At 41.1% G+C, this 26,547-nt stretch overlaps 1 protein-coding gene across 1 annotated transcript in view; it reads left to right on the forward strand.

Annotated features, from left to right (window-relative positions):
* The window catches only part of PLA2R1 (phospholipase A2 receptor 1), a 61,413-nt gene that overhangs the window by 19,613 nt on the left and 15,253 nt on the right, over positions 1 to 26,547 (forward strand). The window contains exons 10-21 of the mRNA XM_083578592.1: positions 3,525 to 3,634; positions 7,734 to 7,903; positions 10,243 to 10,460; positions 11,508 to 11,653; positions 12,424 to 12,508; positions 14,312 to 14,444; positions 15,426 to 15,461; positions 15,925 to 16,082; positions 17,954 to 18,018; positions 18,768 to 18,871; positions 22,114 to 22,256; positions 24,738 to 24,855. Coding sequence (XP_083434718.1) covers positions 3,525 to 3,634; positions 7,734 to 7,903; positions 10,243 to 10,460; positions 11,508 to 11,653; positions 12,424 to 12,508; positions 14,312 to 14,444; positions 15,426 to 15,461; positions 15,925 to 16,082; positions 17,954 to 18,018; positions 18,768 to 18,871; positions 22,114 to 22,256; positions 24,738 to 24,855 — 1,486 coding nt within the window. The remainder of the gene's footprint in view (positions 1 to 3,524; positions 3,635 to 7,733; positions 7,904 to 10,242; positions 10,461 to 11,507; positions 11,654 to 12,423; positions 12,509 to 14,311; positions 14,445 to 15,425; positions 15,462 to 15,924; positions 16,083 to 17,953; positions 18,019 to 18,767; positions 18,872 to 22,113; positions 22,257 to 24,737; positions 24,856 to 26,547) is intronic.

A 26,547-nucleotide genomic window follows, 5' to 3' on the forward strand; every position in this document is an offset into this window, starting at 1 on the left:
CTTTGAATTGGGTCTGGAAACTAATTGGCAGTCAGTGTAGTTGGGCCAGGATCGGTGTAATATGCTCAGACCATCTTGCCCCGGTGAGCAACCTGGCCGCCAAGTTCTGCACCAGCTGAAGTTTCTGAAACGTCTTCAGAGGCAGCCCTACGTATAATACATTGCAGTAATCTAACCTAGAGGTTACCAGAGCAAAGACAACAGTAGATATAGCTCCATAGCTAGTTAAAGAAAGATTCTTTGCTTAAGTCAGAAAATATTGTTTTTATTTGCAAACAAAAATTAGAATGACCCCTGAAGTTCATCTAAAAGAAGTAAGCTGAAATAACTAATTGATAGACAGTTTTGCCTTACCAGAACTTAAATAAAATACCAGTCCCTTCTTACGTGATTCCTCAGCCAAGTTTAGTTAAGCTGCTTTAATATTACTATACCAAACATATTACTGGAAGTAAGCTCCAACAGTTCAGTTGCTCCAGACATGTGGACTACCACTTGGGCATTGCTTTATCATTCTCTTTCACAACAGGGAAGCATTCACTGCAGTCACTGGGAAGCAATGATTTAGTCCTTTCAACTTCTATAAGAGACTGGGGTCCTGATTCTTAGTATTGAATAGCCTTCTAGGCAACACCTAAACTAACAATTTCCTGCCAGAGTCACTGAAGAAATGGAGTACCAATTTTGAAGTTTGGTAAGAAACGTAAAAGAATAGCATGGATAAAAGCCTTCTAGGACCTCATCCATACAAATCATCAAAGGCAAAACATAATTTAAGGATTGGAGAAGGAGGTTTAGTAACATTAAATTAAGTTAATATGGAACTACTCTTTGATGAGTTAAGGTAAATTTGTGCAATGAATAATAAGAGTTTGACGGTATTACAATTCACATAAAAAATGACCTTCATCTGCAAGTTTATCTCTAATTGGACAGAGGTACCAGAATTATTGGGAAATTACTGTATAATATTACATTGGCAATTCTAGTTGTTTCAGTTTAAAATACTCAGAGAAATAGTTCAGCCAGATGTAAATTCTACCTTCCTTAATTTAAAATGGTCTCCCCATCTCTCGCTCTCAAAATATACAAAGGCTAGTATTTAATTCAATAATAGTTTTCTTGTTATTTCAGTGTGAGGTTGACAGCCTACTGCACTGCACTGAACAGAGTTCCCATGTAAAGTCTACCCTAATTCACCGAGTTTCTATAACATTTCAGTATGTATTTGATACAATTAATAATGCTTAAGTGTTTGGCTGTAGGCTGTTTCAAATTATAGGGCTTGTTAGTGAATGAGGTCATGACATTGACAGGATATGCTGGGATGGCACTCTTCCAGGGATGCTTATTTATTTTTTTAAACTAATTTAGAGGCTTATCTTTATGAGCAAGAACGCTCTCCAGCTGGCTTACACACAAATAAAAACACAACTTTAAACAGCAATAATATTTAAAAAAATACAAAACATCCCATATATCCACAACATTAATAAATCCAGCAATAATTCCATGTCCAGCTGAGAAGTAAAACGCAGGACCTGGGACCTTCAACACCACACTGAAAACCACTCCCGTCAGCTCAGGTAGGGAGACTATTAGGCAATGAGTTAGTCAGTACACTCACATCATAGGAATATAGGAATGTGCTGGTCCACTGGTCCATTATCTCAGTATTATTTACACTAACTGTCAGAGGCTGTCCAGGGATTTAGGAGATGCTGTGGACACAGACTTTCTGTGGGCAAAGCAGATGCTGTAACGCTGAGCCACGGCTCTTCACCAAACTAAATCCTTATTCTGTCTTGGAAGCCCAGCGCACTCAAAGTTAGCCATTGTCTGTGTTGCTAATCAGAGAGGTGGTACACTGACTCCACCCTCTTTGCTCCTTTAGTTGAGCCTGATGCTGAACCTGAAAACCTGGAGAGCTCATTTGGGATAGGTTCACACCAACCTTTGATCGGGATAGGTTTCAATAATACAAACTGAGTCAGCATGATGTTCAGTAAGCAGGTTCAATATATTTCTGTATAGAGAAGATTTTAATGTTTGATGTTTTACTGCGCTTAATGTTTTAATTTGTTAGAAGCCGCCCAGAGTGGCTGGGGCAACCCAGTCAGATAGATAGCATATTTTGTTGTTTCTGCTGCTGCTGTTGTTGTTATTCACCATTTAGAAACTATTGTAGTTGAGTGGTATATAATAATAATAATAATAATAATAATAATAATAATAATAATAATAATATCTTTATTGTCATTGCCCCCTCTCAGGGACAACGAAATTACTTGACTGCTCCATAAAAACACTAATTAAACAATACAGTATAGTACAGCAAGGAAGATTAGATGACTTTCAAAGTCCAGGCTTCCCATTCAGGGCCGAGATCGCTCTGGAGAAGAAGCGGTTCTTAAGACGGCTCGTTCTTGTCTTCATCGTCCTGTATCTCCGTCCCGACGGCAGGAGCTCGAAGAGACAGTGACCAGGATGCGATGGATCTTTTACTATGTCCAGTGCCTTCCTATGGCACCTTTAAATGAGTGATTAAATAAAATAATGAAATACTTACCCGCTGACCTGACATTCCTCATCAGCTCTCGATGCTTTAAGCAGCCAAACGTCTTTAAATATTTAACAAAATAACTCTCAATTTTCTACCTTTCTTACACACTCTTTATACCCATCTTTATCATCCTTATATTTGCATTGAATCTTGACACTTTCTTCTCAAGATGCAGTGTGGTCACAATCCAGTCAATGTTAAACACTTCAGTGCAATCCTATGTACATTTTCCCGAGAGCATGCCGCATTGAACCATCAGTCTTATTTCTGATTAAATGCGTATATCATTTCTCCACTAGGCTCTGCTTAACTCTCCCCTTGAAATTACTGTGTCCTGAATAGATTTCACTATGCATGGATTCTGTTCTCTCTCTCTCTCTCTCTCTCTCTGTGTGTGTGTGTGTGTGTGTGTGTGAATTATATTTGCATGATGAGTGGGTAAAATGCATGTATAGAAAGGGAACAAAAGAAGCTGATTTTGCCAGCTCAAACTTTTTACCCATCTAGGCCAGCATCACCTACTCTAGGGATCGCCAACATGGTGCACTCCAGATGTTGTAAACTCCAACTCCCTATCAGTCCTAGTACAGCATGTCTAATAGTCAGGGATAGTTAGAGTTGTAGTCATAGAATCATAGAATTGTAGATTTGGAAGGGACCATTGGTGTCATCTACTCCAACCTCTGCAATGAAGGAATCTTTTCTCGAACATGGGGCTTGAACCCATGACCTTGAGATTAAGAGTCTCATGCTCTACCAGCTGAGGTATTTTCCAGTGACATCGGGAGGGCATGGTGTTGACTATTCTTGCCTACTCTGACTGTCATTGGTTCTCCAGTGTTCCTTCCCTTCCTCAGTAGTCTCTCTGGTACCTACTTGGATGGCATCCAAGAATTATTTATAGATAAGTTCATGTTTATAATATGCCATATGTTACAATAACCAACGTTTGTTTTTGAAGGGATGGGAAAGGCACGGTGGATATTGCTACCATGTGGACAAAACTCCTCGAAGCTTTGAACACTCCTCCAGTGGCTATTACTGTCCTTTACTTGCAACAATAATGAACAGGTACCTAATTCTATCATACAATTTAAAACAACAACAGTATTTTAACTCTCTTATGACACTGGAGAAGAAAATGGAAGAACCATGCTGGATCAATAGCTAAAACTGACGGAAATAAAATGTTCTGATTGTTATTGCTCGAGTCAAAATGAAAACCGGATAGAATTAATCAGTTACTTGCTAGATTGAAATGTTCAGTGACATGCAATTATTCTTGCATGCAAGAATTCTGACATTTTAATTCCTTCAGGGTTGATTTACACCATCTTCATTACAGGAAGCCGGGGAGTGTTTGCTAACAATCCTGACAAATATATACTCATTTGCTCACGTGCAGCTATTTGATGCAAACTATTTTCATTGTTCGGTTTTCGTTTTAATAACCCAGTTTCGCCATATGGAAACAATAAGAAATAACTCCAGTAACAGGTTTTCTCTGGTTACTTAGATGATGCGATTTTCTCTTTTTCATTACACTTTATTCTTAAATTGAAGTAAGCCCCAGACAATGAGAGGTATTCAATTAAATACTTACACTATTGCAGGGTTTAGTGCTGGCGCAGTGGGATTTCCCCCCTCCCACATATGCCCTGTACTGTCCTGAAATCTGCTCCAGAACAGATCTAGAGGGTACATGGGTGGAACGGGGGGGGGGGTGATGTACTGGTGTGCAATGAGAAATCCTTGCACGGACTTATGGTTTGCCTTAGTACTACACTGAAGGCAACTCAGTTTAATCTGTCTGCTCAGAAGTGAGTCCTATGAAGTTCATTTGGACTTACTCCCTGGAAAGTGTGTATAGGATTGCAGCCTTAATTATATTTGTGGCTTTGACAAATTTGTGAAGGACAGGATATTTTCAGTGCGTGTTCCCCATTGAGCTAAATTGAGCCTCTAGGAACAGAGGTGTTCATTTGAATACCAGTTGGGGGAGGGCTGGGGTGCAGAACATCAGGGGAGGGATTCTGGCTTCATGCCCTGCTTGTGAAGGATAATGTCCCAACTCCCTTTATCTCTCTGTTAGGATTCCATTTTGCTTGTTAAAACTCCGTATTTGACATTAGCAGTGCTGCTTAGCAACCCATGTATGAATTCTCAACAACTTCTCCTAGTAGAAACGCACGCACACAGCCCAGTATATTTCAAGCATATCCTGCATTCTGATGTGAAAATCATTCCAACGTAAAATAATGAAAAGTTGAGAATACATGAAAGGTGATCGGCTAGGCGGGACTGTATCATTGAATTTAGGTTAATGTAGAGAATGGATGTATTAATCATGGGTTATTATGAATAGGCGTTTGTAGACAGGTAAAGAATAGCATAATTAATCAGTAATTAATTAAATCAAACATTGAAGGATGGCAGTGTGTGGTTACATATTATTATAATGACAAGGTTGGAGTGGGCTAGTCAAAAGAGCATAAGGATCTCCGCTTGGTTTAGAATGAAGATTATGGGTTGGAATCTCTATGGGAAAGGAAATTTATAAGAAACATTGCTTTGGATGTGGTTCTTTGCAGCCTCTCTCAGATTTTTCAGGAGGCTGTTTGTATGTTTGTATTCAATTAAAAGCCTATCTTTTCACTTGCAGTGTGCATCTTTTCCTTTTGGGTCTCTGGGAGGGATACCTCGTCAGTGGCGGAGCTTCATGCTCTGGCACGGGGGGTGGAGAGCAGATGGGGGCATGGCTGGAACACATCCCAGGGGCGTAGCACGCTGCCTGCGGGGGCGTGGCACCCACCACAAGGGGGGGCAGCCGCGATGGCCCCCCCACTGGGATCATGGTGCCAGGGGCGGTGTGCTCCCCCCGCCCCCCTCTTCCTCCACCAGTGCCTCCAGTCTTTAAAATTTCTCCAACAGTTGCAAGCTTTCTGGAGGCATCCAGATTGGCCTCAACTAGGGCCAGGGCCTTTTCAGTACTGGCCCCGACTTGGTGGAACGCTCTGTCACAAGAGACTAGGGCCTTGCAGGACTTGACATCTTTCCGCAGGGCCTGCAAGACAGAGCTGTTCCGCCTGGCCTTTGGTTTGGACTCAGTCTGACCCTTATGTTTCCCTCCCCTAATGGTCTTGATTTATCGGCTATTTTAAAATGAGGCTGCATTTTAAATTGCATTTTAACCTGTATTTTAAATTGGTCCCCCCCTCTTTTTCCTCTATTATGTTTTCACTGTGATTTTATTGGTGTTAGCCGCCCTGAGCCCGGGGAGGGCGGGGTATAAATAACATATTTATCATCATTATTATTATTATTATTGTTGTTGTTGTTGTTGTTGTTATTAATTATCTGGCTGATCATTGTTTGTCCATCTGATTATGTTGATTATGATAACACATTTTTATTCATTATAAACTCTGTGCTTTAAATGTGCATAGGTTTAATTCATGGCAGGTGGGGAGGGAGAGTTTAACCCTCCCCTCCCCTGCTGCTGTCCTGATTTTTTTTTTTAATAAAAAAAACCAACAACTCTACTTTGAAGCTATTATTTGCACTGGAAGAAACCTCCTTCCCCTATTGGTCTCAACTGAGAATTTCTTCCCAGCACAAATACCAGCTTTGAAGGAATGCTTTTCATCAGGAATGCAGCCAGGGGAAGAAAGAGTTCCATCCTTCCCCCTCCCTGCCCCCGTCTGCTGAGATCCCAATAATTATCAGCTCCCACAACAGGTGCAAATGTAAGGATGCATTCAACATTGTGTCTAGTTCAGGCCTCAACTTGCTACCTAAGTGCGCAAAGTACAGAGGCTTCCTTGACCTCCCCGGGTGGTGAATTCCATAGTAGTAATTTAGGCAGTACTACGGAGAAGGGCCTATCTTACGCTTCTGTTTTCCATACCCCACAAGGTCGCAGGACAAGATCACTTTTTAAAAAATAGTCTTGCAGTGTTTCTGGTAGATGTTCCACACATGGGGGTTTACAAACCTATGTAGGAAGCATGTTACAGAGATATAGAACAACCACCAGGGATGGCTTTCTCCATAGTCTTATTTGAATGATGCACCAATCATGCCAACTGAAAGCAGCTTCTTCTGTACCTTTAAAAGAATAACTGTACAGTGGTACCTTAGGTTACATACGCTTCAGCTTACAGACTCCGCTAACCCAGAAATAGTACCCTGGGTTAAGAACTTTGCTTCAGGATGAGAACAGAAATTGTGCAGCGGCGCAGCAGCAGCAGGAGGCCCCATTAGCTAAAGTGGTGCTTCAGGTTAAGAACAGTTTCAGGTTAAGAACAGACCTCCAGAACGAATTAAGTTCTTAACCAGAGGTACCACTGTAGTTGGAGAAAGAGATGACCCTCTTAATGTGTGTTGCCCAAGTCATGGATAGCTCAGTTGGTTACAGCATGGTGCTGATGACACCAAGGTTGCAGATTCTATCCCCATATGGGACAGCTGCATATTCCTACATTGCAGGGGGTTGGACTAGATGATCCTTGGGATCCCTTCCAACTCCACGATTCTATGATTCTGTGATTCCATGTAGAACTGTAGAGCTGAAAGCCGGCATGCTCATGGCATGAGCAGGATGCCAGTTAGAAGAGGCATGTCCTGAGCAAGCGGCCGTTTGAACTTGCATTCCAAGAGATCTAAGCCAGGGAGATCTGGCATATTGTTTTTCTTGAAGTAACTTACAGGTTTCCTCTAGTGGGGCTTGCCTCTGCATCACAGCCCACCATTTGCTCCTAGTGAAGTATTAAAAACCAGACACTTAATGTGCTTCATCTGCTGTTCTTATGTACAGTGGTACCTCGGGTTACAGACGCTTCAGGTTACAGACACTTCAGGTTACAGTCTCCGCTAACCCAGAAATAGTACCTCGGGTTAAGAACTTCAGAATGAGAACAGAAATCTCTGGAGCGGCAGCAGCGGGAGACCCCATTAGCTAAACTGGTACCTCAGGTTAAGAACAGTTTCAGGTTAAGAACGAACCTCCAGAACGAATTAAGTTCTTAACCCAAGGTACCACAGTCATTTGTTCAGTTTCAACAGGATTCTATACTGCTTTATGTATTGCTCAAAAGGATGAATAGGGGGTGCCTCTTGAAATGTGATGTAAGGAATCTAATACCTTGTTTTTATTTCATATTTTTTCAAGGTTTGAACAGGGTTTTCTCAACAGTATGATTCACAACATGGAGAAAACGGATAACCTTTATTTTTGGATAGCACTGCAAGACCTCAACAATACAGGAGAATACACTTGGCTAAATAAAGATGGGAAGCCTCATCGTCTGACCTATACAAACTGGGGAAAATATCAACCTAGTGAGTTATAACCTTTATAGCTCTTGTTAATATTTGATTCTTGAAGCAAACGTGCCACTTTTCCTCACTTTCTGCTTTCCGCTTATTACCAGGATGTCTTAATTTGGGCCAGAGTATAACATTAAAATGGGACGCGGGTGGTGCTGTGGGTTAAACCTCAGATCCTAGGACTTGCCGATCAGAAGGTCAGTGGTTCGAATCCCCGCAACAGGGTGAGCTCCCATTGCTCGGTCCCTGCTCCTGCCAACCTAGCAGTTTGAAAACACGTCAAGTGCAAGTAGATAAATAGGTACCGCTCCGGCGGGAAGGTAAACGGCGTTTCCGTGCGCTGCTCTGGTTCACCAGAAGCGGCTTTGTCATGCTGGCCACATGACCCAGAAGCTGTACTCCGGCTCCCTCGGCCAATAAAGCAAGATGAGTGCCGCAACCCCAGAGTCGGCCACGACTGGACCTAATGGTCAGGGGTCCCTTTACCTTTACCTATAACATTAAATTTTACCTCAAGATAATGGAACCTGCAAATACAACAAATTAAGTGTTTGATAGCCTGCTAGATACCAGGGATAGCCTTCATGGTATCTTCCAGCTGCTGTACTACAGTCCCCATAATGGAGGACAACATCTGGAAGACAATGCCCTAGCCGACATTTAAAACACATGGCTCAAAAGTGTGTTTGGAATGGCAGCCTTAATTTCCGGATTCCATTCTTACAGTTAGCTGCTCATACACTTAACCTGATTAGCAATCTCTTGTGGGCAAATAGTCTGCTAGCAGCTTCACCATTAAAATTGCCTTGTAAGTACTTGCAGAACTAAAAGGCTTGAAAACTATATTTTGTGCTGGTAGGCTTTTGAAGTTATCTGCCAAGCTGCTATTTATCCACTTGAGACAGCCCTTCGAACATCTCTCTCTTTGTATTCTGTCCCCATTTAGTAATGCACAGTGATTTAAAGTTGCATCATTCTGTAGTTTCATTTACTTACTCATTTCTTATAGCCGGAAGGACAAGCATTGCCTGGTTTATTATGGAGGAGGATTCTTCTTGTCCTTCAACAGTGACCTCTACTGGTTGACTATAGGGAAATATATTCACAGACTTAAAAAGCCTAGTTATTTGGTGTTTCTTATATCCTTTCCCCAGATAACTAAAGCTGCTGTCTGTATTATGGTTTCTCAAGAGGGAATTGCTTTGGGGGCAAGTTGTTATGTCTGAGTTTCATGCGCACCTTGCAGAACCTCCAAACAATATATCTAAAACACTGTTTCAGACATCGATCTTGAATCCAGTAGAAAACAGGATCAGGTCTGTAGCAGACAGATGGAGATAGCAGAGGGGAGGGCAGAAAGGCACACGGCCAGGTACTGAGTTATTTGGATGAGTTGGCATATTTTTGTAGCATAAGAACTTAAACCATCTGGTTCTAGTGGTGCCTACTTCAGTTCCCAGATGTTTTCAGTGTATGTACTATAGATGAAACTGTTGAATAAGGTTGCAATTGTGACTCTATTACTCTGGGAGTAAGCCAGATTTAATGCAGCAGGACTTACTTCTGCATAGGCATTGTGAAGATTGTGTTGTAAATTAGTTTACTGCCAACATTCAATGTAATTCTGTAAGTTTATCTAGGAAGACTTCCATTGTATAAAGTAATTCTCTGTCTGTCTCTCATATTAAGCATGCACAGGATTGCAGCCTTAAATTATAGTAGTTATGCAGACATACCCTCAAAGCATAACAAAGTTAGATACTTTCCCAAGGATAGGGGAGGAAAGTGTTGATCCTTATCCTCTAGGACTGCTAAAATAATTGTTGTTCCCTTTTGTGAAACTATGGTATTTAGATATTATTTTGGGAATCATAAGTTAATGGCTACAATTAGGGATTAGTAATAATTTTATTTCCCTGCCCACCACAATTTTTGTTTTTACTTAATAGGTAACAAAGCTCAAATTTCCAAAATTGGACATTATAAATGCAGAGCAGTAACAGCATGAAGAATGCCTGCAATGTTTTGAACAGTATTTTTGTTTTAGTAAAAGTAATAATTTATTTAGGTAGCACTGAATGTTTGATGTAATGAAATAAGCCTTAGGTATCACTCAGAACCGGTGTAACAAAAAGCAAAATTTATTTATTTATTTTATGGCTATTAAAATTAAAAGTGGTCATAGTATGTAAACATCACATTTGGTAACAGTAAAAGCATGGCATCTGAAAATGGCTTCCTTCTGCTTCTGTCTTTTGGAAGGGAAAAACTACCATCCAACAAAAAAATTTCCACATTTGGAAAGAAAAAATGATACTCAACGCTAAAATGTCTTTCTCTCCCCACTATAGGGCATTCTGGAGGGTGTGTTGTTATGCAACGACAGAAGGGACCTCTTGGTGTTTGGGAAGTGAAAAACTGTACAAGCTTCAAGGCTATGTCACTGTGTAAGCAAAAAGCTAAATACCAAAGAGAAAATGACCCTAATGAAGAATCACATTTTGAGAAGACTTTTAATTCTTGCATGTTTGGATGGGAATCGGACCACAATCTGCTCAGCTGTTATAAGGTGAAAAGGGGGACAAATTTCTCACTGAAAACTCAGATGAAATGAACTTAGGAATCCATGATGGGGTAATAAATAGTATAATATATGCCAGACACAAAGTTCAAGTGGCCCTATTTAGTATGGACAGTTCTGGTTTTCCTGGGAAAACAACATCCACATTGTTCCTATTTTTTACTTCTGAGATGCCTTATTAAACTGCTGTAAGTTTGAATTGCTCAAGTTGCCATTCTCCAGGAACAAACTACCCCTCCAGGGCTTCAGTTGGGAAGGATGCAACTTGTCTCATGTGCATTTAAATACATGGGTATAAATGCTAAAGCACCATGCAATGGAGAGCCTACTGTTACACATGCTACAGAAGCTGAGATATATATTTGAAGTCTGATAGAATATTGCCAGGCAGTTTGGGTTTTTTAATATTGTATCTTTTACCAAAAAGAACAAATAACACCTAAGCTTTTAGACAAAACTATTACAGAGTGGGTAAATGAATACAACATGCAGCAAGCAAAGTAGACCCTTTAGCCACATATAATAGTTGGGGCAAGCTCAGGCAGTGACACTTGACAGGAGATTTTATACACACATCTCTTTTTTTAGTTGTGGAATGTTGGAAAGCATGGAGTGATATGTTTGTAGATAACAAAAGAAGAGAAATTTATTTATTCTAGAACAGGCTTGTAGTTTTTTTTAGTATATGTTGTATACAGTGGTACCTCGGGATGCGAACGGGGTCCGTTCCAGAGCCCCATTCGCATCCCGAACGGAACATAAGACGCGACAGCGTGCCTGCACATGCGCGGGTCGCATTTCGCCACTTCCGCGCATGCGATTGGTGTCATTTTGACCATCTGCACATGCGCGAGCGGTGAAACCCGGAAGTACCGCTCTCAGTTACTTCCGGGTCGCCGCAGAGCACAACCCAAAAGCGCTCAACCTGAAGCATATTTATCCCGAGGTATGACTGTATTCTCTTCTCTCCATAGTATTTTGACAATGTGCAAATCAAACTTTTTTTTGGGGGGGGGTCTTTGTTTTATTGCACAGGTATTTCACAGTGAAAAAGTACTGATGAAAAGGGCTTGGGATGAAGCCGAAGCATTGTGTCAAGATTTTGGAGCACATCTTGCTAGTTTTACACATGCCTTTGAAGAGGATTTCTTGAGCAAACTTTTGAACACCATGTTTCATGTGTAAGTCTTCCGTTGACTATCAAAGAGACTTCTGCAGAAGAGAGGGGAAATCAGATGAGTGTTTGTTCCCTCGATTTCTTTTCAGATACAGATCTTTTGAACTTGGATTTTAATCTAAGAATAGACTAGAATATTTCTGCTGTAATCATACAGTGTGTGTAAGTTGTAGAAAATAATGTTCACCCGGAAGACTTTACCTTCTGCATTTTGTGGTCTTTTGGCCACACTGAGTGAGGATGACACCACATGCATCTGAGAAAATCGACTTCAGCCCACAAATAATGCCAAGAAAAGCTGATTGGGTGTAATATGTAGAGCAAAGATGGGAAAACCTTTGGCCCTCCAGATAGATGTTACTGAACTACAACTCCTATCAGCCTCTGCTAGCATGGCCTAAGGCTGATGGAAACTGTAGTCCAACAACATGTGGAGGGCCAAAATTTCCCACTCCTATTTATAGTAAAAGTATCAGGAAGCGAATGTGTTAAGCACTGCCTTTCTTTACTCACAAGCTCCTCTAATAAAAATTGCAACTTCTTTTCCTTAAAACCAATTAAGGCTTCTCTATGTGCTTGTAGCATGCTGTTTGCTTCCTGTTTTCAAAAGGTCAGGAATTGGGTCACCCTTTCAGAAAACTCAGGAGTGAATCAAACAATTCAGTCAATTTTCCTCAGCTCCATGCACACATCCTATTCTGATGTGTGCAAAGGTACAATAGTGGCTAACAGTGTTCATCTGTCTTCTGGGGTTTGTTTGTTTTTTAATCATAGTGATGAAGAAAGACAGTTCTGGATTGGACTCAACAAAAGGAACCCATTAGCCGGAGGATCCTGGGAATGGTCTGATGGAACGCCTGTAAATATTTTTCCCCTCATTACATTGAAATGGGCTTTAAATAGTAGAAAACAAATTAGATTGTTTCCAGTGGTGGCTTTGCTGTATGAAGAAGCATTCCTGCTCATGCAAGGCAGGGAAACCAATTTTCATTAACCCATCCTACCAATTCAACCTCTAAAAAACCCTGTTCTAAAGGTTCTAGTATCCAATGGAACAGAATCAGAGAAAAGCTATATAAGGTAGGTGGGATCAGTGAAAATTGGATGGCCTGAGTTGCATGAGAGGAAAAGTTTTCCACTAAGTCAAAATTACCATTAGATACAACTTGTTTTTCCTGCACACCTGCCTGCTTCACCAATTGATAAACTTCCTGACCATTCAAAACAAGATTCAGTCTGTGGTCTGGGTCACACTTCACAGTAAGTCAAGCCACAGTTTACATGGTCCATACAAATTTGCTGATTCCCAGAGAGGAGCTCACACTCACTTTGCCCCTCCCTGGTCCTTTTAGCTCAGAATGGCAGCTAAGCCAAGTTTTAGCTTGCTGTGTCATCCAAACATGAGATTGTGGTTAAGCTGCCTCCTCACCACACACTGTAATGGTAGGGCAAACCTTGGCTAACTGCCATGCCTGCTGAGCTTAAAGGATTGGCAGAAAGCAAAGCAACTGTTCTCTTCCAGGGGAGCCAGCATGTTCATGCATTTGAACTTAGTGTTGCATTCAAATGCAGCCTATATCTTTTAGTACACTTTAAACTTTGACCAGCCCTTGCCTTGATATATCATATCTTAAGGAAAGAGATTTTAAATAATGTAATCAAAGGGAAATTAAAACGGCAGAGTCAGAATGAAAGTGATAAGGAGGAACTATCGTAGGGCCACTAAGATGACTGGACTACTATAAAATAATAAACATAAGGGTCATGGTGTATCATTGGGGACATAAATGCTTCAGCATCTTGGGTACGTACCTGCCCCTGTGGTTTGTTTGGTGTGTTTTTTTTTAAAAAAGAGAGATTTTTGGTATTTGGTTGAGATGGCTGCCTTTTGATGGGGTTTGTGTTTTGTTTGGGGAATGGGGATGTTTTTTCCTGTTTTGGGGGTTGTTTCTGAGCATCTTCAGTACCGCTCCCAATTTTTCTTCTTTTAAAGGGATATTTTGTTATACCACAACCGTTGCCACTTGTCCAAATGTTTCCCTGGGCCCAAAAAAGTTGTGGACCCCTTGCTCTATATACCAGCGATGAATTAAAAACCACCCAGCTTTTGTTGCTATTCATATTTAGGGATCACACAGGTGGGAAACGCTTCTCTACCTGCTTGCTGCTTCCATGTAGTTTAAAGATAGCGCTATCATACACACATGCTCATCTTATCTGACACAATCCATGTGTCTGTGGCCAAGTGTCCTGTTATGTACTGAAGTTCTCACCCTGGGCCAGCAGGGGGATACTGTAGATAGTTATGCAAATAAGGGATCGAAAGTGACATTCAGTGATTGGATAGTTTTAGAAAATTGTTACAGTTACATTGTATTGGAGCTCTATATAAGCAGGCTGACTGAACCCTTCAGTTCAGTTCTGTCCTGGCCTATGAATAAACAAGAGCTGTTTGAAGAATCGCTGTGTCGTCTGATATGTTCACCCACAACTTAACATGTACAATGCACTTTGAGAAGTGTCCTTTAGGGTGACCATAAACAAATACGGTCCATACATAAAAAAAGAAGGAGCATAACCTGTCCAAAAGTCTTTTCCTTACTAATAGTATTCGTCTTTGTCTGTGTATCATAACTCAGTTTAATGCACTGTTCTGTGGCAGGTTGCATCTGCTTTTTTAGAAAACAATTACATTGAAGATAATGTGAGGAGCTGTGCTGCGTATACAGTTAATGGAACAGTCTTGCCGCTACACTGCAGTTCTGAGCGTGAATGGATATGCAAAATACCGAAAGGTAAAAAACCTAGCTTAATAATTATATTTCACTATATGTGGCTATGACTATTTTATAAAGAAGAGGGGTGATGGCTCAGTAGAGCGCATACCTTGCATGCAGAATACATTTGAGCTGCTCCCCTGACTTCCCAGTGTCATGCACTATGGGCGGCAAGTCAGTGGGGATCCAATCCAGAGTGTGACACCAGGAACGCAGGTGAACAGACCTGCCTCGCCAGTTCCTACCGGCAGAAGGACCTGGGTTCAGTCCCCAGAATCTCTAGATACAAAAGGTTGAGGTAGCAAGGTATAAGAAAAGACATGCCTGCGATCCTGGAAAGACACTGCTTGTCAGAGTAGAGAATACTGGGTTAGATGAGCTAAGGGATGCGGGTGGCACTGAGCCTCTTGGGCCTGCCAATCAGAAGGTTAGCAGTTCGAATCCGCATGACGGGGTGAGCTCCCGTTGCTGTGTCCCAGCTTCTGCCAACCTAGCAGTTTGAAAGCATACCAGTGTGAGTAGATAAATAGGTACCACTGCAGTGAGAAAGTAAACGGAGTTTCTGTGCACTCCGGCTCACGGTGTTCCGTTGCGCCAGAAGCGGTTTAGTCCTGCTGGCAACATGACCCGGAAAGCTGTCTGTGGACAAACGCCGTCCCCCTCGGCCTGAAAAGCGAGATGAGCGCCGCAATCCCATAACCGTCCTCGATTGGACTTAACCATCCAGGGGTCCTTTACCTTAATCTTGTCCTCAGGCAGGATACATCCTCACTCATAGCACCAGCAGAACATAATCACAGTTACCAGGATTTGAAGATTACAAGGCAGTATATGTAGCTCGCTTGTATTGTTCATTAGTTTGGAAGTTTTCTTTGTTGATGAGCATTTGGTAATGAAATCCTAGCAAAAGATACTTAAGAAAGGGAGGGTTATAGTTAAAGAATTTCTGTGAAAGCCTATTGCATGAGTGGCACAAATTATTCGTTGTTTCTGTTACAGGTGTGAAACCAAGGATTCCGCAGTGGTATATACATGGTATGAGGTGGGGAGGGGAGGGTTTGTTTGTTTGTTTGTTTGTTTGTTTGTTTGTTTTATTGACACATGCTGCAACAGCATCATTTTATGAAATACTGTATACATATTAATGAACATAATTTTAAAAAGGTTTTTCTGTGTTTCCTTAAAGACATGAATAAAAGCAGTCAGTTGTAATAACTTAAATTTTACTTGGATTACCAAAATGTCTTCAAAAACAAAACAAAAACAAGTCTTGTATGTAATCTGAAAATGTACTTGCAGCAGCATCTCCCAAATTAAACAGTTTTAGCAACATCTTACCACTAGGGGTGCATCTTTATCCAAACATGCTGCAAGTTCTGATCTAGAAGGATTTTGCTCCTTTTGTGGAACATCAGCTCCATGGCAATAAAACTGAATTAACTATAAAATTACCTCACGTACATATGCAAATAGATAAAATTTAACTTGATTTTTTTAGAGCCATCGTGGTTTTATTATCAAGGAGCAGAGTACCTTTTTTATGACAGCGCCTCAGAGTGGTCCACTTTTCAGTTTGTTTGTGGCTGGCTCCGTGGTAATATAGCAACAATACATTCTTCCAACGAACAGGAATTTATCCACAACAGAATAAAAAAGGTAACATAACCAGTTATTTTTCTACATTTTCAAGGAACAATCCCTGCCTTCTCTGCCTTACCAAAAAAAAAACAAAACCTGGGGATTTGACACTTTAAAATATTTATAGTTCAACTCTTATAGTAGCCATCTCTACATAATCATGAGAAATGTAAATATATAGTAACTCCAAATTGGTGAAATGCAGTTTCTTTTCTCTTCAGAGACTGAGGCAAGTTAATGGTGTAGGTGCTCTCTGAAAAAGACAGTTGTAATACTGTTCTTGTGTATCTTCTCTTGACAAATGGCTGGGTAGGTGGTGTGGCTGGGCTGTATCAAATTGGAAGTCTGAGAAGCCTAACTTGGCCCACAGGCCAAAGGTTCTTACTACCGCTATGTAAAGGTAAAAGGTAAAGGGTCCCTGGATGGTTAAGTCCAGCCAGAGGCAACTGTGAGGTGGTGCTGTTGTTGTTTAGTCGTTTAGTCGTGTCCGACTCTTCATGACCCCATGGACCAGAGCACACCAGGCACTTCTGTCTTCCACTGCCTCCCGCAGCTTGGTCAGACTCATGTTCGTAGCTTCCAGAACACTGTCCAACCATCTCGTCCTCTGTCGTCCCCTTCTCCTTGTGCCCTCAATCTTTCCCAACATCAGGGTCTTTTCCAAGGAGTCTTCTCTTCTCATGAGGTGGCCAAAGTATTGGAGCCTCAGCTTCAGGATCTGTCCTTCCAGTGAGCACTCAGGGCTAATTTCCTTCAGAATGGAGAGGTTTGATCTTCTTGCAGTCCATGGGACTCTCAAGAGTCTCCTCCAGCACCATAATTCAAAAGCATCAATTCTTCGGCGATCAGCCTTCTTTATGGTCCAGCTCTCACTTCCATACATCACTACTGGGAAAACCATAGCTTTAACTATACGGACCTTTGTCAGCAAGGTGATGTCTCTGCTTTTTAAGATGCTGTCTAGGTTTGTCATTGCTTTTCTCCCAAGAAGCAGGTGTCTTTTAATTTCGTGACTGCTGTCAGCATCTGCAGTGATCATGGAGCCCAAGAAAGTAAAATCTCTCACTGCCTCCATTTCCCTTCTATTTGCCAGGAGGTGATGGGACCAGTGGCCATGATCTTCGTTTTTTTGATGTTCTGCTTCAGACCATATTTTGCGCTCTCCTCTTTCACCCTCATTAAAAGATTCTTTAATTCCTCCTCACTTTCTGTCATCAAGGTTGTGTCATCTGCATATCTGAGGTTGTTGATATTTCTTTCGGCAATCTTAATTCCGGCTTGGGATTCATCCAGCCCAGCCTTTTGCATGATGAATTCTGCATATAAGTTAAATAAACAGGGAGACAATACACAGCCAGGTCGTACTCCTTTCCCAATTTTGAACCAATCAGTTGTTCCATATCCAGTTCTAACATAGAGATTTCTCAGGAGACAGATGAGATGATCAGGCACTCCCATTTCTTTAAGAATTTGCCATAGTTTGCTGTGGTTGACACAGCATAGTCAATGAAGCAGAAGTAGATGTTTTTCTGGAACTCTCTAGCTTTCTCCATAATCCAGCACATGTTTGCAATTTGGTCTCTGGTTCCTCTGCCCCGTCGAAATCCAACTTGCACTTCTGGGAGTTCTCAGTCCACATACTGCTTAAGCCTGCCTTGTAGAATTTTAAGCCTAACCTTGCTAGCATGTGAAATGAGTGCAATTGTGCAGTAGTTGGAGCTGATACATGATTTCTGCCGTTCATTTTAATGATTCCCATATTTTCATTTTAATGCACTGGTATAACATAAATAACGCAAGACAGAGTTGGATAAATCTGTATACCAGCAAGCAAGAAATTCATCTAACATTTGTTTTTTAAAAAAATTGTTAAAAAATTTTTTTTGCAGGTATCAAAAATGAATAATGATTGGTGGATTGCATTACATTCAGAAATTGCTACTGAAGGATTTCGGTAAGACTGAATTATTATGTCCACTCTTACAAAATACGCTTAGATTTGACACCAAGGGAGAGAGATCTGGACTTCAAAACATTTCCCTTACAATAATATCTTCTGGATTATAAATATAAGTGTAATACGGTTTTTTTGGTATGACTTCTTGAGGGAGGTTGGAAGGAAACCCACCCCCCGCAAAAAAAGCCAAAACAAATTATTTCTGTCTTTTTATAGTTGGCTTCTGGTGAAAGGATTCTTTTTCTGTCATCTGTTCTATTTTGAATTTACAGAACTCCTGTTTTAGATTAGATCTTTGTTACAGATTCAGGGGCGGGAAATATTGGTACTGTAGAATATGCTGGTAATCTATTATCTTCAAGCATTGCAGCTTCTTTGACTGTTACAGAGTTGGATTCCTCTGGTCCTGTCCCTCATTTTTACACTTGTATTGAATAATCATTCAGTCATGGATTTTTTTTTAAATGATATATTTAATTACATCCTAATCCACTAATTGATAAGCAAATCAATGAATTCAAAGTCATTCTTCTAGAAAATGCATTATATTTTCCAGTTATTTCTCCCCTTTCTTCAATGGAATTCCAGGGTGGTTTCCCATCCAGTACTGGCAAGATGCAGATATGCTTAGCTTCTCAAGATTGATTCAACTTGCCTTCAGATTGCCCATGCCCTAGGTTTAGAATAAAGGGTTTTTTGAGAGTCATTTGCAGTGAAAGAACTAAATACCTAAAATGTCCACACAGATGGGCAGACGGCTCACCATTATTATACCAAAACTGGGAAGGAGGTGAAGAAAGACCTATGAATGTGGAAGGAGAGAAATGTGGTTTTATTTCTTCCCAAACAGGTATAGTATATATATATAGTGGCTCACTGCTATAAAATTCTGGCTCCGCCTACATTTCATGTCCAATCTGTCTTCATTAACTTTCCTCATGCTGGCAGAATCCCACCACTCCAAATGGCTAGCTTGCATTTGGAGCAAAATCAGAACCTGTGGTCTGTCACTTGAGTCGCTGCTTGTTGTTGTTTAGTCGTTTAGTCGTGTCCGACTCTTCGTAACCTCATGGACCAGAGCACGCCAGGCACTCCTGTCTTCCACTGCCTCCCGCAGTTTGGTCAGACTCATGTTTGTAGCTTCGAGAACACTGTCCAACCATCTTGTCCTCTGTCGTCCCCTTCTCCTTGTGCCCTCAATCCTTGTGCCTCCCAACATCAGGGTCTTCTCCAGGGAGTCTTCTCTTCTCATGAGATGGCCAAAGTATTGGAGCCTCACGATCTGTCCTTCCAGTGAGCACTCAGGGCTGATTTCCTTGAGAATGGATAGGTTTGATCTTCTTGCAGTCCATGGGACTCTCAAGAGTCTCCTCCAGCACCATAACTCAAAAGCTGCTTATGCTCCCACAATTGGAGGCACTCCAGACAATCAAGTGCAGAATCCTAGAGATTGAATTCCAAACCCTTTGCAGCGCAGCCAACAAAACCTGTTCCCCATTGGGGTTGGGAACTCCACCCTCATTTGGCCAGGACACTCCATATTTAGACCAGCTTTATGATCCCCAACTATGCAGAGCTCTTTCCCTCACAAGTTTTAACGTCTTACCATCTGCAGTTTTGCAAGGTAGATTCTCGAAAATCCCATACTCTGAAAGATACTGCCCTTGTGGCACAAAACAGCTTGAATCCATCACACACATTTTATTTTATTGCCCATTTTATACAAAAATATATGATAAGTATTTGACCTCCTTATTGAAGGAGGCGATTTATCGCACAGACTCTCCCAGGGTGTCTTATCTGCTTAACAATTGCAGTAATGACATTGTGGAGAATGTGGCAAGATTTTCGAGTGACACTATGAAATTACATCACCATAGGTCCTAAGAGCCATTTTCGTACAACACGATGTCTGGACAGTTTTATCCTAAAGTATCTCCTACTATGTTTCATTAACTGTGTTGTGTTCTGATCCATGTATACAATGCACTTTTTCCTATGTCAATAAAGGAGATGGATTGATTGTATTTCGTGTATTTCTAATATTTAATGAAACTTTTCTTTGAAGTAGCTTTCATTCTGTTCCAAAATATCTGTTCCTGTTAAAGCTGGTGACGATAATTTGAACAACGTATTGCTGTTTCTCATGTCCCAGGCATAGGGGTTGGTATGCCCCATGCTTGGCCTTTAAATGTTGACAGCATGACTTAGTCATCAGTGAGTCATTGAAATGAGATTGCACTGAAGGAGATTTGCTCATGGAAGCAGGCTTCTGTATGCATATCAACTGTTTGTTCAATAATGCATAAATTAGGTGCATATGCAAATTCTGATGTTGTGTATTACTTTATACTAGGTGTGAATTCTCATCTACGTTTTAGTGCAACCAGTCATATGCAACTGCACATGACTTAAGCTGGGTTGGGAGTTCAAGGCTAAGCTACTGAATAATGTACAAAACCAAACTGAGTCATATGTGATTAGAGAAAAAAGAACTAAGGTGTTCTTCCTCTTTTATACAACACACATTTCAAAGTAACTTGCAAAGAAAAATGGGGGGTGTATTATCTCTTTTGATCACTGGTATCCCAAAACAAATCCTAAAACACATTATTTTGAAGCAAGTCTTGTTGAAAACACTAGGACTTGCCCCCTATTTCCTGCAAATGAAATATTTAGGAAGCTATTTCTGTTACATAACTTATTGCAGGGGAATAGGAATGCAGTCTAATTTAGGTTGGATCCAGCCCAATATATTCTCAGATAACACAGTAGATATTTATATCATTTCTGCCAGGTTTTTCCTCCATGATAAATTATGCATATGCATTTCATAACAAAAAAATATATATAAATCTGTTTTTCTGGCCAGAGCTGTGTTGAGGATATGTTTCTGGCCACAGGTGCTGTGTTTGTCATCCAGACTGCAAATCCTCGAGGAGCCATATGCTTTTGTTTTGTTTCTCCCTTTTCTCTTTGTATACCTGTTCTTTTAATCTTTTCCTGTATGGAATCAGTTGCTCTGCAGCCCAATTTAAGTGAGCAAGCAAGCAAAACATTGGCATTTTGCTAACAGATGAAACACCCTATTAGCAAAAGTTACTTAGCATGGTACTTATGTGAAATAATAGTAAGTGCTGCCACAGTGCCTCTTTCTGTGCTCAATAGGACTTATCCACACTTGCTCTTGTATCACTTCGTTTCCCTGGTGGAAGCTGCTCTTTACTGCTTATTGAGAACAAACAGCAATTTGGGCTTTCCCTGGATTGCCATTTGTTCCTATCTATTTGTTCCTTTCCCTTGGAAAGGAGTGGGGCAAGGAGAAAACCACTTGGACCCATGCTGTCTAGGCACAATACAAGCAGAAGTGTGGATGAGCCCTAAGGCTCAAGAAAATGCACATAGGATCACAGCCTTAAGAGTACAACCCAAATGACGTGATCCAAGTGCTTCCTTCTGCCATGGCCATCAAATTCCCCTTCTACAGTTTTACCTATGGCATTACACTATTGCTACAATAAATCACTATTTCTACAATAGAAAGTTTACAGTCTAATCTTGGGAAGCTCAGGAAACGTCCCCACAAACCATACGGCAGCTTCTTTCATCCCAGCAATGATTGTTGTAGGTCCACACTATACCTTGAAAAAGAACCACAAGCCCTAATATTGGAGAAAGTTTTGAGCACTGTGAAATGGCCTTTTTCAGTTTTTGCTCCCACATTATTGAGCTTAGAGCAAAGTTGCTTCATTTGTGAAAATCAAGGCTTCAGACATGGAGATGTTACATTTTTTGTCCTTGTAATTACTAGCTGCAAGAAAGAGGATTCTGGAACAAAATCAAGCCTGTTGTGTTTCTTACACTGAGTTTTCAACAAAAACAGAAGTACATAAGTACTAGTCATGTGTTTTTAGTGTTGCATCAGCAGCTGTTTATGGCAATATAGTTTGATTAAATAAGTTGGGATTTAATAACCATTGCCCATAAATCATAACGAATAAAACAAATTCATAGCCAGTGTTTTTATATCTGTATTTACATAGTAAGTTTAGTATTAATAAGTATTCTGATTTTATTTTATTTTTATCTTAGGGTTGTGGGGATTTGCAAGCTGTACCAATTCTCTACCTTGTATCTGCAAACGTAAAAAGATATGGACTATTGAGAGAGAAATACCCAAAGAGCAGCCTAATCAAGGAGTGTGCCCAAAAGGATGGCTTTATTTTGCATTCAAGGTACTTTCTTGCTTGTTTGAACAAACAAAAACCAGAGCCTATTAACATACACTTTTAAAAATAAATGCTCATTCGGATGCTGCTAGTGTTTAAGAGGAAAGTTTTTCATATATAATTTGTTCCCGTTGATTTATAGCAGAGTTCACCAGCTTGTCAGCCGCAGAAGCATACATGCTTTGCCTGATACTCACAGGTTCTCCCTCCTCTTCCCCATTGAAATTAGGCTTGAAATAAGCATTCTTTTGCAGCCAGTAGAAGTACAGTTTCTACAGTTTGTCCCTAAAGTGGTGACTACTGATTTATTGGAAAATCTGACAATTTCGTCAGAAGGAAGACAAATGTTGAGAGCAGATGAAACAACTGGGAGGCCTTGATATCATACGTTACAGCTATGGCTAATAATGACCACCTTCCTGAAGGTGGCAGGCACCCCTGTCAACACAGCAGTGCAAAACTAACTAGTTAATTCAGCAGAACCTGGAAATTGGATTTACACTGTGCCTGTGAATCTGGGCAGCCTCCATAGCAAAAAGACATACAATTCCAAACTGGAAGGGTGCTGTAAACCCAGCTATAGAATCACTGTTAAACTCAGGTTCTGCTTATGGGCTTCCCATAGAGCATCTGACTGGCCATTGTGAGAACAGAATGGTAGACTAGATTGGCCTTTGGCCTAATCCAGAAAGGCTGTTCTTATGTGCCCTTGGTGAGTTACCTTAGGTAGAACCATGGAAAATCAGCAGCTCATACCTGGAGCAACCATTCAGGCTGCAACTATGCACTTGGCTGGGGTTTTTTGGCTGAGATTTCTCCTGCCTCTAACACTTCCTCCCAGCACCCAAAAGTAATAGTGGGAATTTCCACACAGACACACACTTTAATTCTCCTTTGTCTTGACCTAATCTTCACACAGTCACCGTCAGCAGTTTCCCTTGGCAAGCTGCCTCGCTAGCCAATGTTGCTCATCACTTCACTTTTTTTTCCTGTCAGATTTCTCTCCCTTGTGGCTTTCTGTTTCCAAGTACACTTAATTCTTCCTTATTCATCTATTTTCCTAATCTGGGGTTTCTTTTGTATTTCCTCCCCCACCATAATACGCTCAAGAGTATGTACTTGTTTTCAGAAGTGGCCAGCATTGTGGGGCTCCTGCCAGTGTGCCTGCTTAGCCCTAAATCTTGCCCCATCCTGGTAAGTGGAACAGCACCACATTTGGAAGGGTGGTCTCTGTGCGTGCGCGCGCACACACACACATATGTCAGCCACTCCTGTTCATTTTCCTTTCTTCAACTTACTTCTTCATTCTTTCCAAACTTCCTCTTGTCTAGGCCATGCAACTCAAATCCTATATGGGTTATTCAGGGCCAAAACACATGTGATCTGTCTTTGTCTTTAATGGTACAAGTTTTCTTTTGGGGATGGGGGTTAATGGACAGTTTTTTAGGGTTCCCCCACTTTTCCAATAGCATAGTTTGGTCTTTCCCTCCCCACCCTCCATTTGACTCCTTAATCTCTTCAATCATGTCGTGGTTAAATGTGTTCTGGGCAGTGAATTAAATAAAGATCAAAATCAATACGCAACAACCTTTTGTTGCGTTATCAGTGAAGCAGATGGCAGATTGTTAAGGCTGCTGTTTCTACACTAAGCCTCCTGCTTTTCGTGGCAAGATGTGAGCTACTTGGTGAAGAGCTGCAGAAAGTCACTCCAAATCTCTTGAAAGAATGGGTTTTTATGTTGTTTGCAAAACAAGATTTTCTCTTGAGCTGCTAATTGTAAAAAAAAAATCCTGCATCCAACCATCCATAACTGGTGTGACTCAGGATTTCCAGTGATGATGAATTTTTCGTTTGGCTGCCAGAGAAGCATTTGTCTGTGGGCAAAATGCCCAGGCGTTGAAAGCGTGCTGGTGTCCAGTAGGCTCGATGCAGTGTTTTTGTTGTGGTTGTTGTTGAATTAGTCTCAGTCTAATATCGCAGGTGGCTGCCTTAACGCTGCACAAAGCTTTTTGTCCATTGTGCTGTTGCTAGGCAAGTCTCCAGTTATGTGTTCCAGTTTTGTCTGGTTGAGTTCACAACTGGGCTTAGTGCATTACATACTAAGGAACAGAAGCATTTGTTAAGTTTTCTGCAGAGTGCCAAGGAACGTGCCATGAGTAATAGGTCTGGTGTATCCCTGCACTTATTGCATCTGATCCAAATTTTCCCTTTCTACTGTGTTGCGGAAATTGCCAAGTTCCTACCAAGGGCAGAGGGGACCTTAAATGCCTTCTGGAATGTAGCCAAGGTTTAAAATGTGCTGTTCTGTGTTGGGAGTTGTGTGATCCCTCTTTCTACCCAGTATTTCCAAAGCACGAAGTTGTTGGCTATTATTATGTATGGGTTGCCCTAGAGAGTAAGGTCTAGGTGAGAAAGTAGGTCAGAATATACCTTCCCCTCCATTAAGAGTTACTGCTCCATTTAAATAACTATTTCCTTTTTGAGCAGTGCTTTCTGGTGCAGATTCCAAAGGACCCAGGCCTCCTGAAGAGCTGGAATTCTGCACAAGCATTCTGCAGTCACTATGATGCATCGCTTGCTTCAATTGAAAATGAAGTTGAACAAGGTATAATAGTGAACCATTTCATAACGGCACTATAAAGATTTTTTGTTTGTTTGTTTTATGAATAGGATCCCAGGCCTAACCAACAGATAACCTGTGCATCTTAAATAAAACCACAAGTGAGTTGTAACAGCTTCAGTAGCTATTCTTAAGTATTGGTACTGAGAGGATCCAAATACGATTCCTTCAACACTAAAAATAATATGACCTGAGTGCGTTTTCTGTGCTAGATTCAAATATTTGTTGTTTTCTACTATGGCTGTAAAATACTACTGCACATCGTTTAGTTACCGCTACAAATCTTCTCTTCCAGCTGTACTTTGAAGTCTGTAGTTAAAAGAGGAGAAATGTATTTCCTGGGGGGGGGAGTAATGATGTCAAAAGAGATGTATATTCTCATTTCATACATTGGAAGTCATTCCATTCTGGGAAAGGTCCCATCTCTTGGGAAAAGAAAGCAGGGCTAAAACTGTTTTCTGGCATTTGGGACGGACACACACACACACACACACACTTGATGTCTATTTGTCTTCCTGCCTCAGACAGCAAAACAAGATTTCCGCTGAGCTCTTTAAGAACTGCAAAAATCAAAAGGCAATGTCAAAACAATATCAGAAAGACAATCTGCAGACACCCAACGGCTTCAGCACTTCCTCCCTTTAAGCCAGATAGGAAGGGAAGGCTTGCGAGTATGTGGCTTAGGGTAGTGCCTGAAAATGTACTTACCTAACACTGCACAGACTGGCAGACACTTCACTCTCTCCACCTGGGATCAGCCAGGGGCCAAGAGAATAAATATGTCATTAAGAAATAGATATATATAGCTCTCAGAAATGTTTTGGAGGAAAGCATGCCAGCTTCTTCTGATTTGATTGAAATCTGTCCCATACAGTATATTTTCCAAAGGCCGGATGCCTTCCCTAAAAACATGTCCTGTAGCTGAAGTTATCCTTTCCATGGGTTCTGATGACTTGCTGTCACATCTCACACTAAAAGAGATGAAAGAGGCCACTGCATAGATTTTGTATGGCCTTGTGCACTTCATCCATGTGGGCAAATGGGCTGTCCTCCATCTCAGACATCTTCAGATGCCTAAAACATGGCCTTAAGAGGATGTCACTAGTTGCTGCCCTCATAACCTCCTCCAGAATTAAAGGTTGATTACTTGAGGATCAAGGATTCCTGCCTTACGCAGGAAATGGCCTTAGACCTGCCTTCTGTTCACAGGAGGTGGGTTCTAACCTGATATTGAAAAGAGCAAAAATAGCACCGGGTTAAAACTTCCCGTTTCAAAATACTGATAACTAACTAGTGCAAGTGCTTGCTAGGGTAAGGTGCCAGATCTAAACACTATCACTATCACCCAGTCTTGTATTGTGTTTGCATTGGTAAAGTATTCTACTACATTCAGCCTTGGCAAATAAACTTGGAAATTGACAGTACGAAGGAAACAGAGGTACAGAGAGCTATATAGGGAGGTTACTTGAAAGTAAGCCTGAGTTACTCCCATGTAACTGTGCCTGGCATGACAACCTTTTTGCCATTTCACACTTTCTCTGGGAGGAAAAAGGAGAAGAAGCTGCTGTTGTCTGTGTCTGTCGCGTATTGGGCCCTCATTTCTTGCTCTATTGTTTTGACTGCATTTATAGTTCTGGCTTCCGCCAGAGCAAATGACCTTTTTGGAAAGATAGTGGA

This window comes from Podarcis filfolensis (assembly GCF_964270895.1).
Source record: "Podarcis filfolensis genome assembly, chromosome: 1".
Classification (NCBI taxonomy): Eukaryota; Metazoa; Chordata; class Lepidosauria; order Squamata; family Lacertidae; genus Podarcis; species Podarcis filfolensis.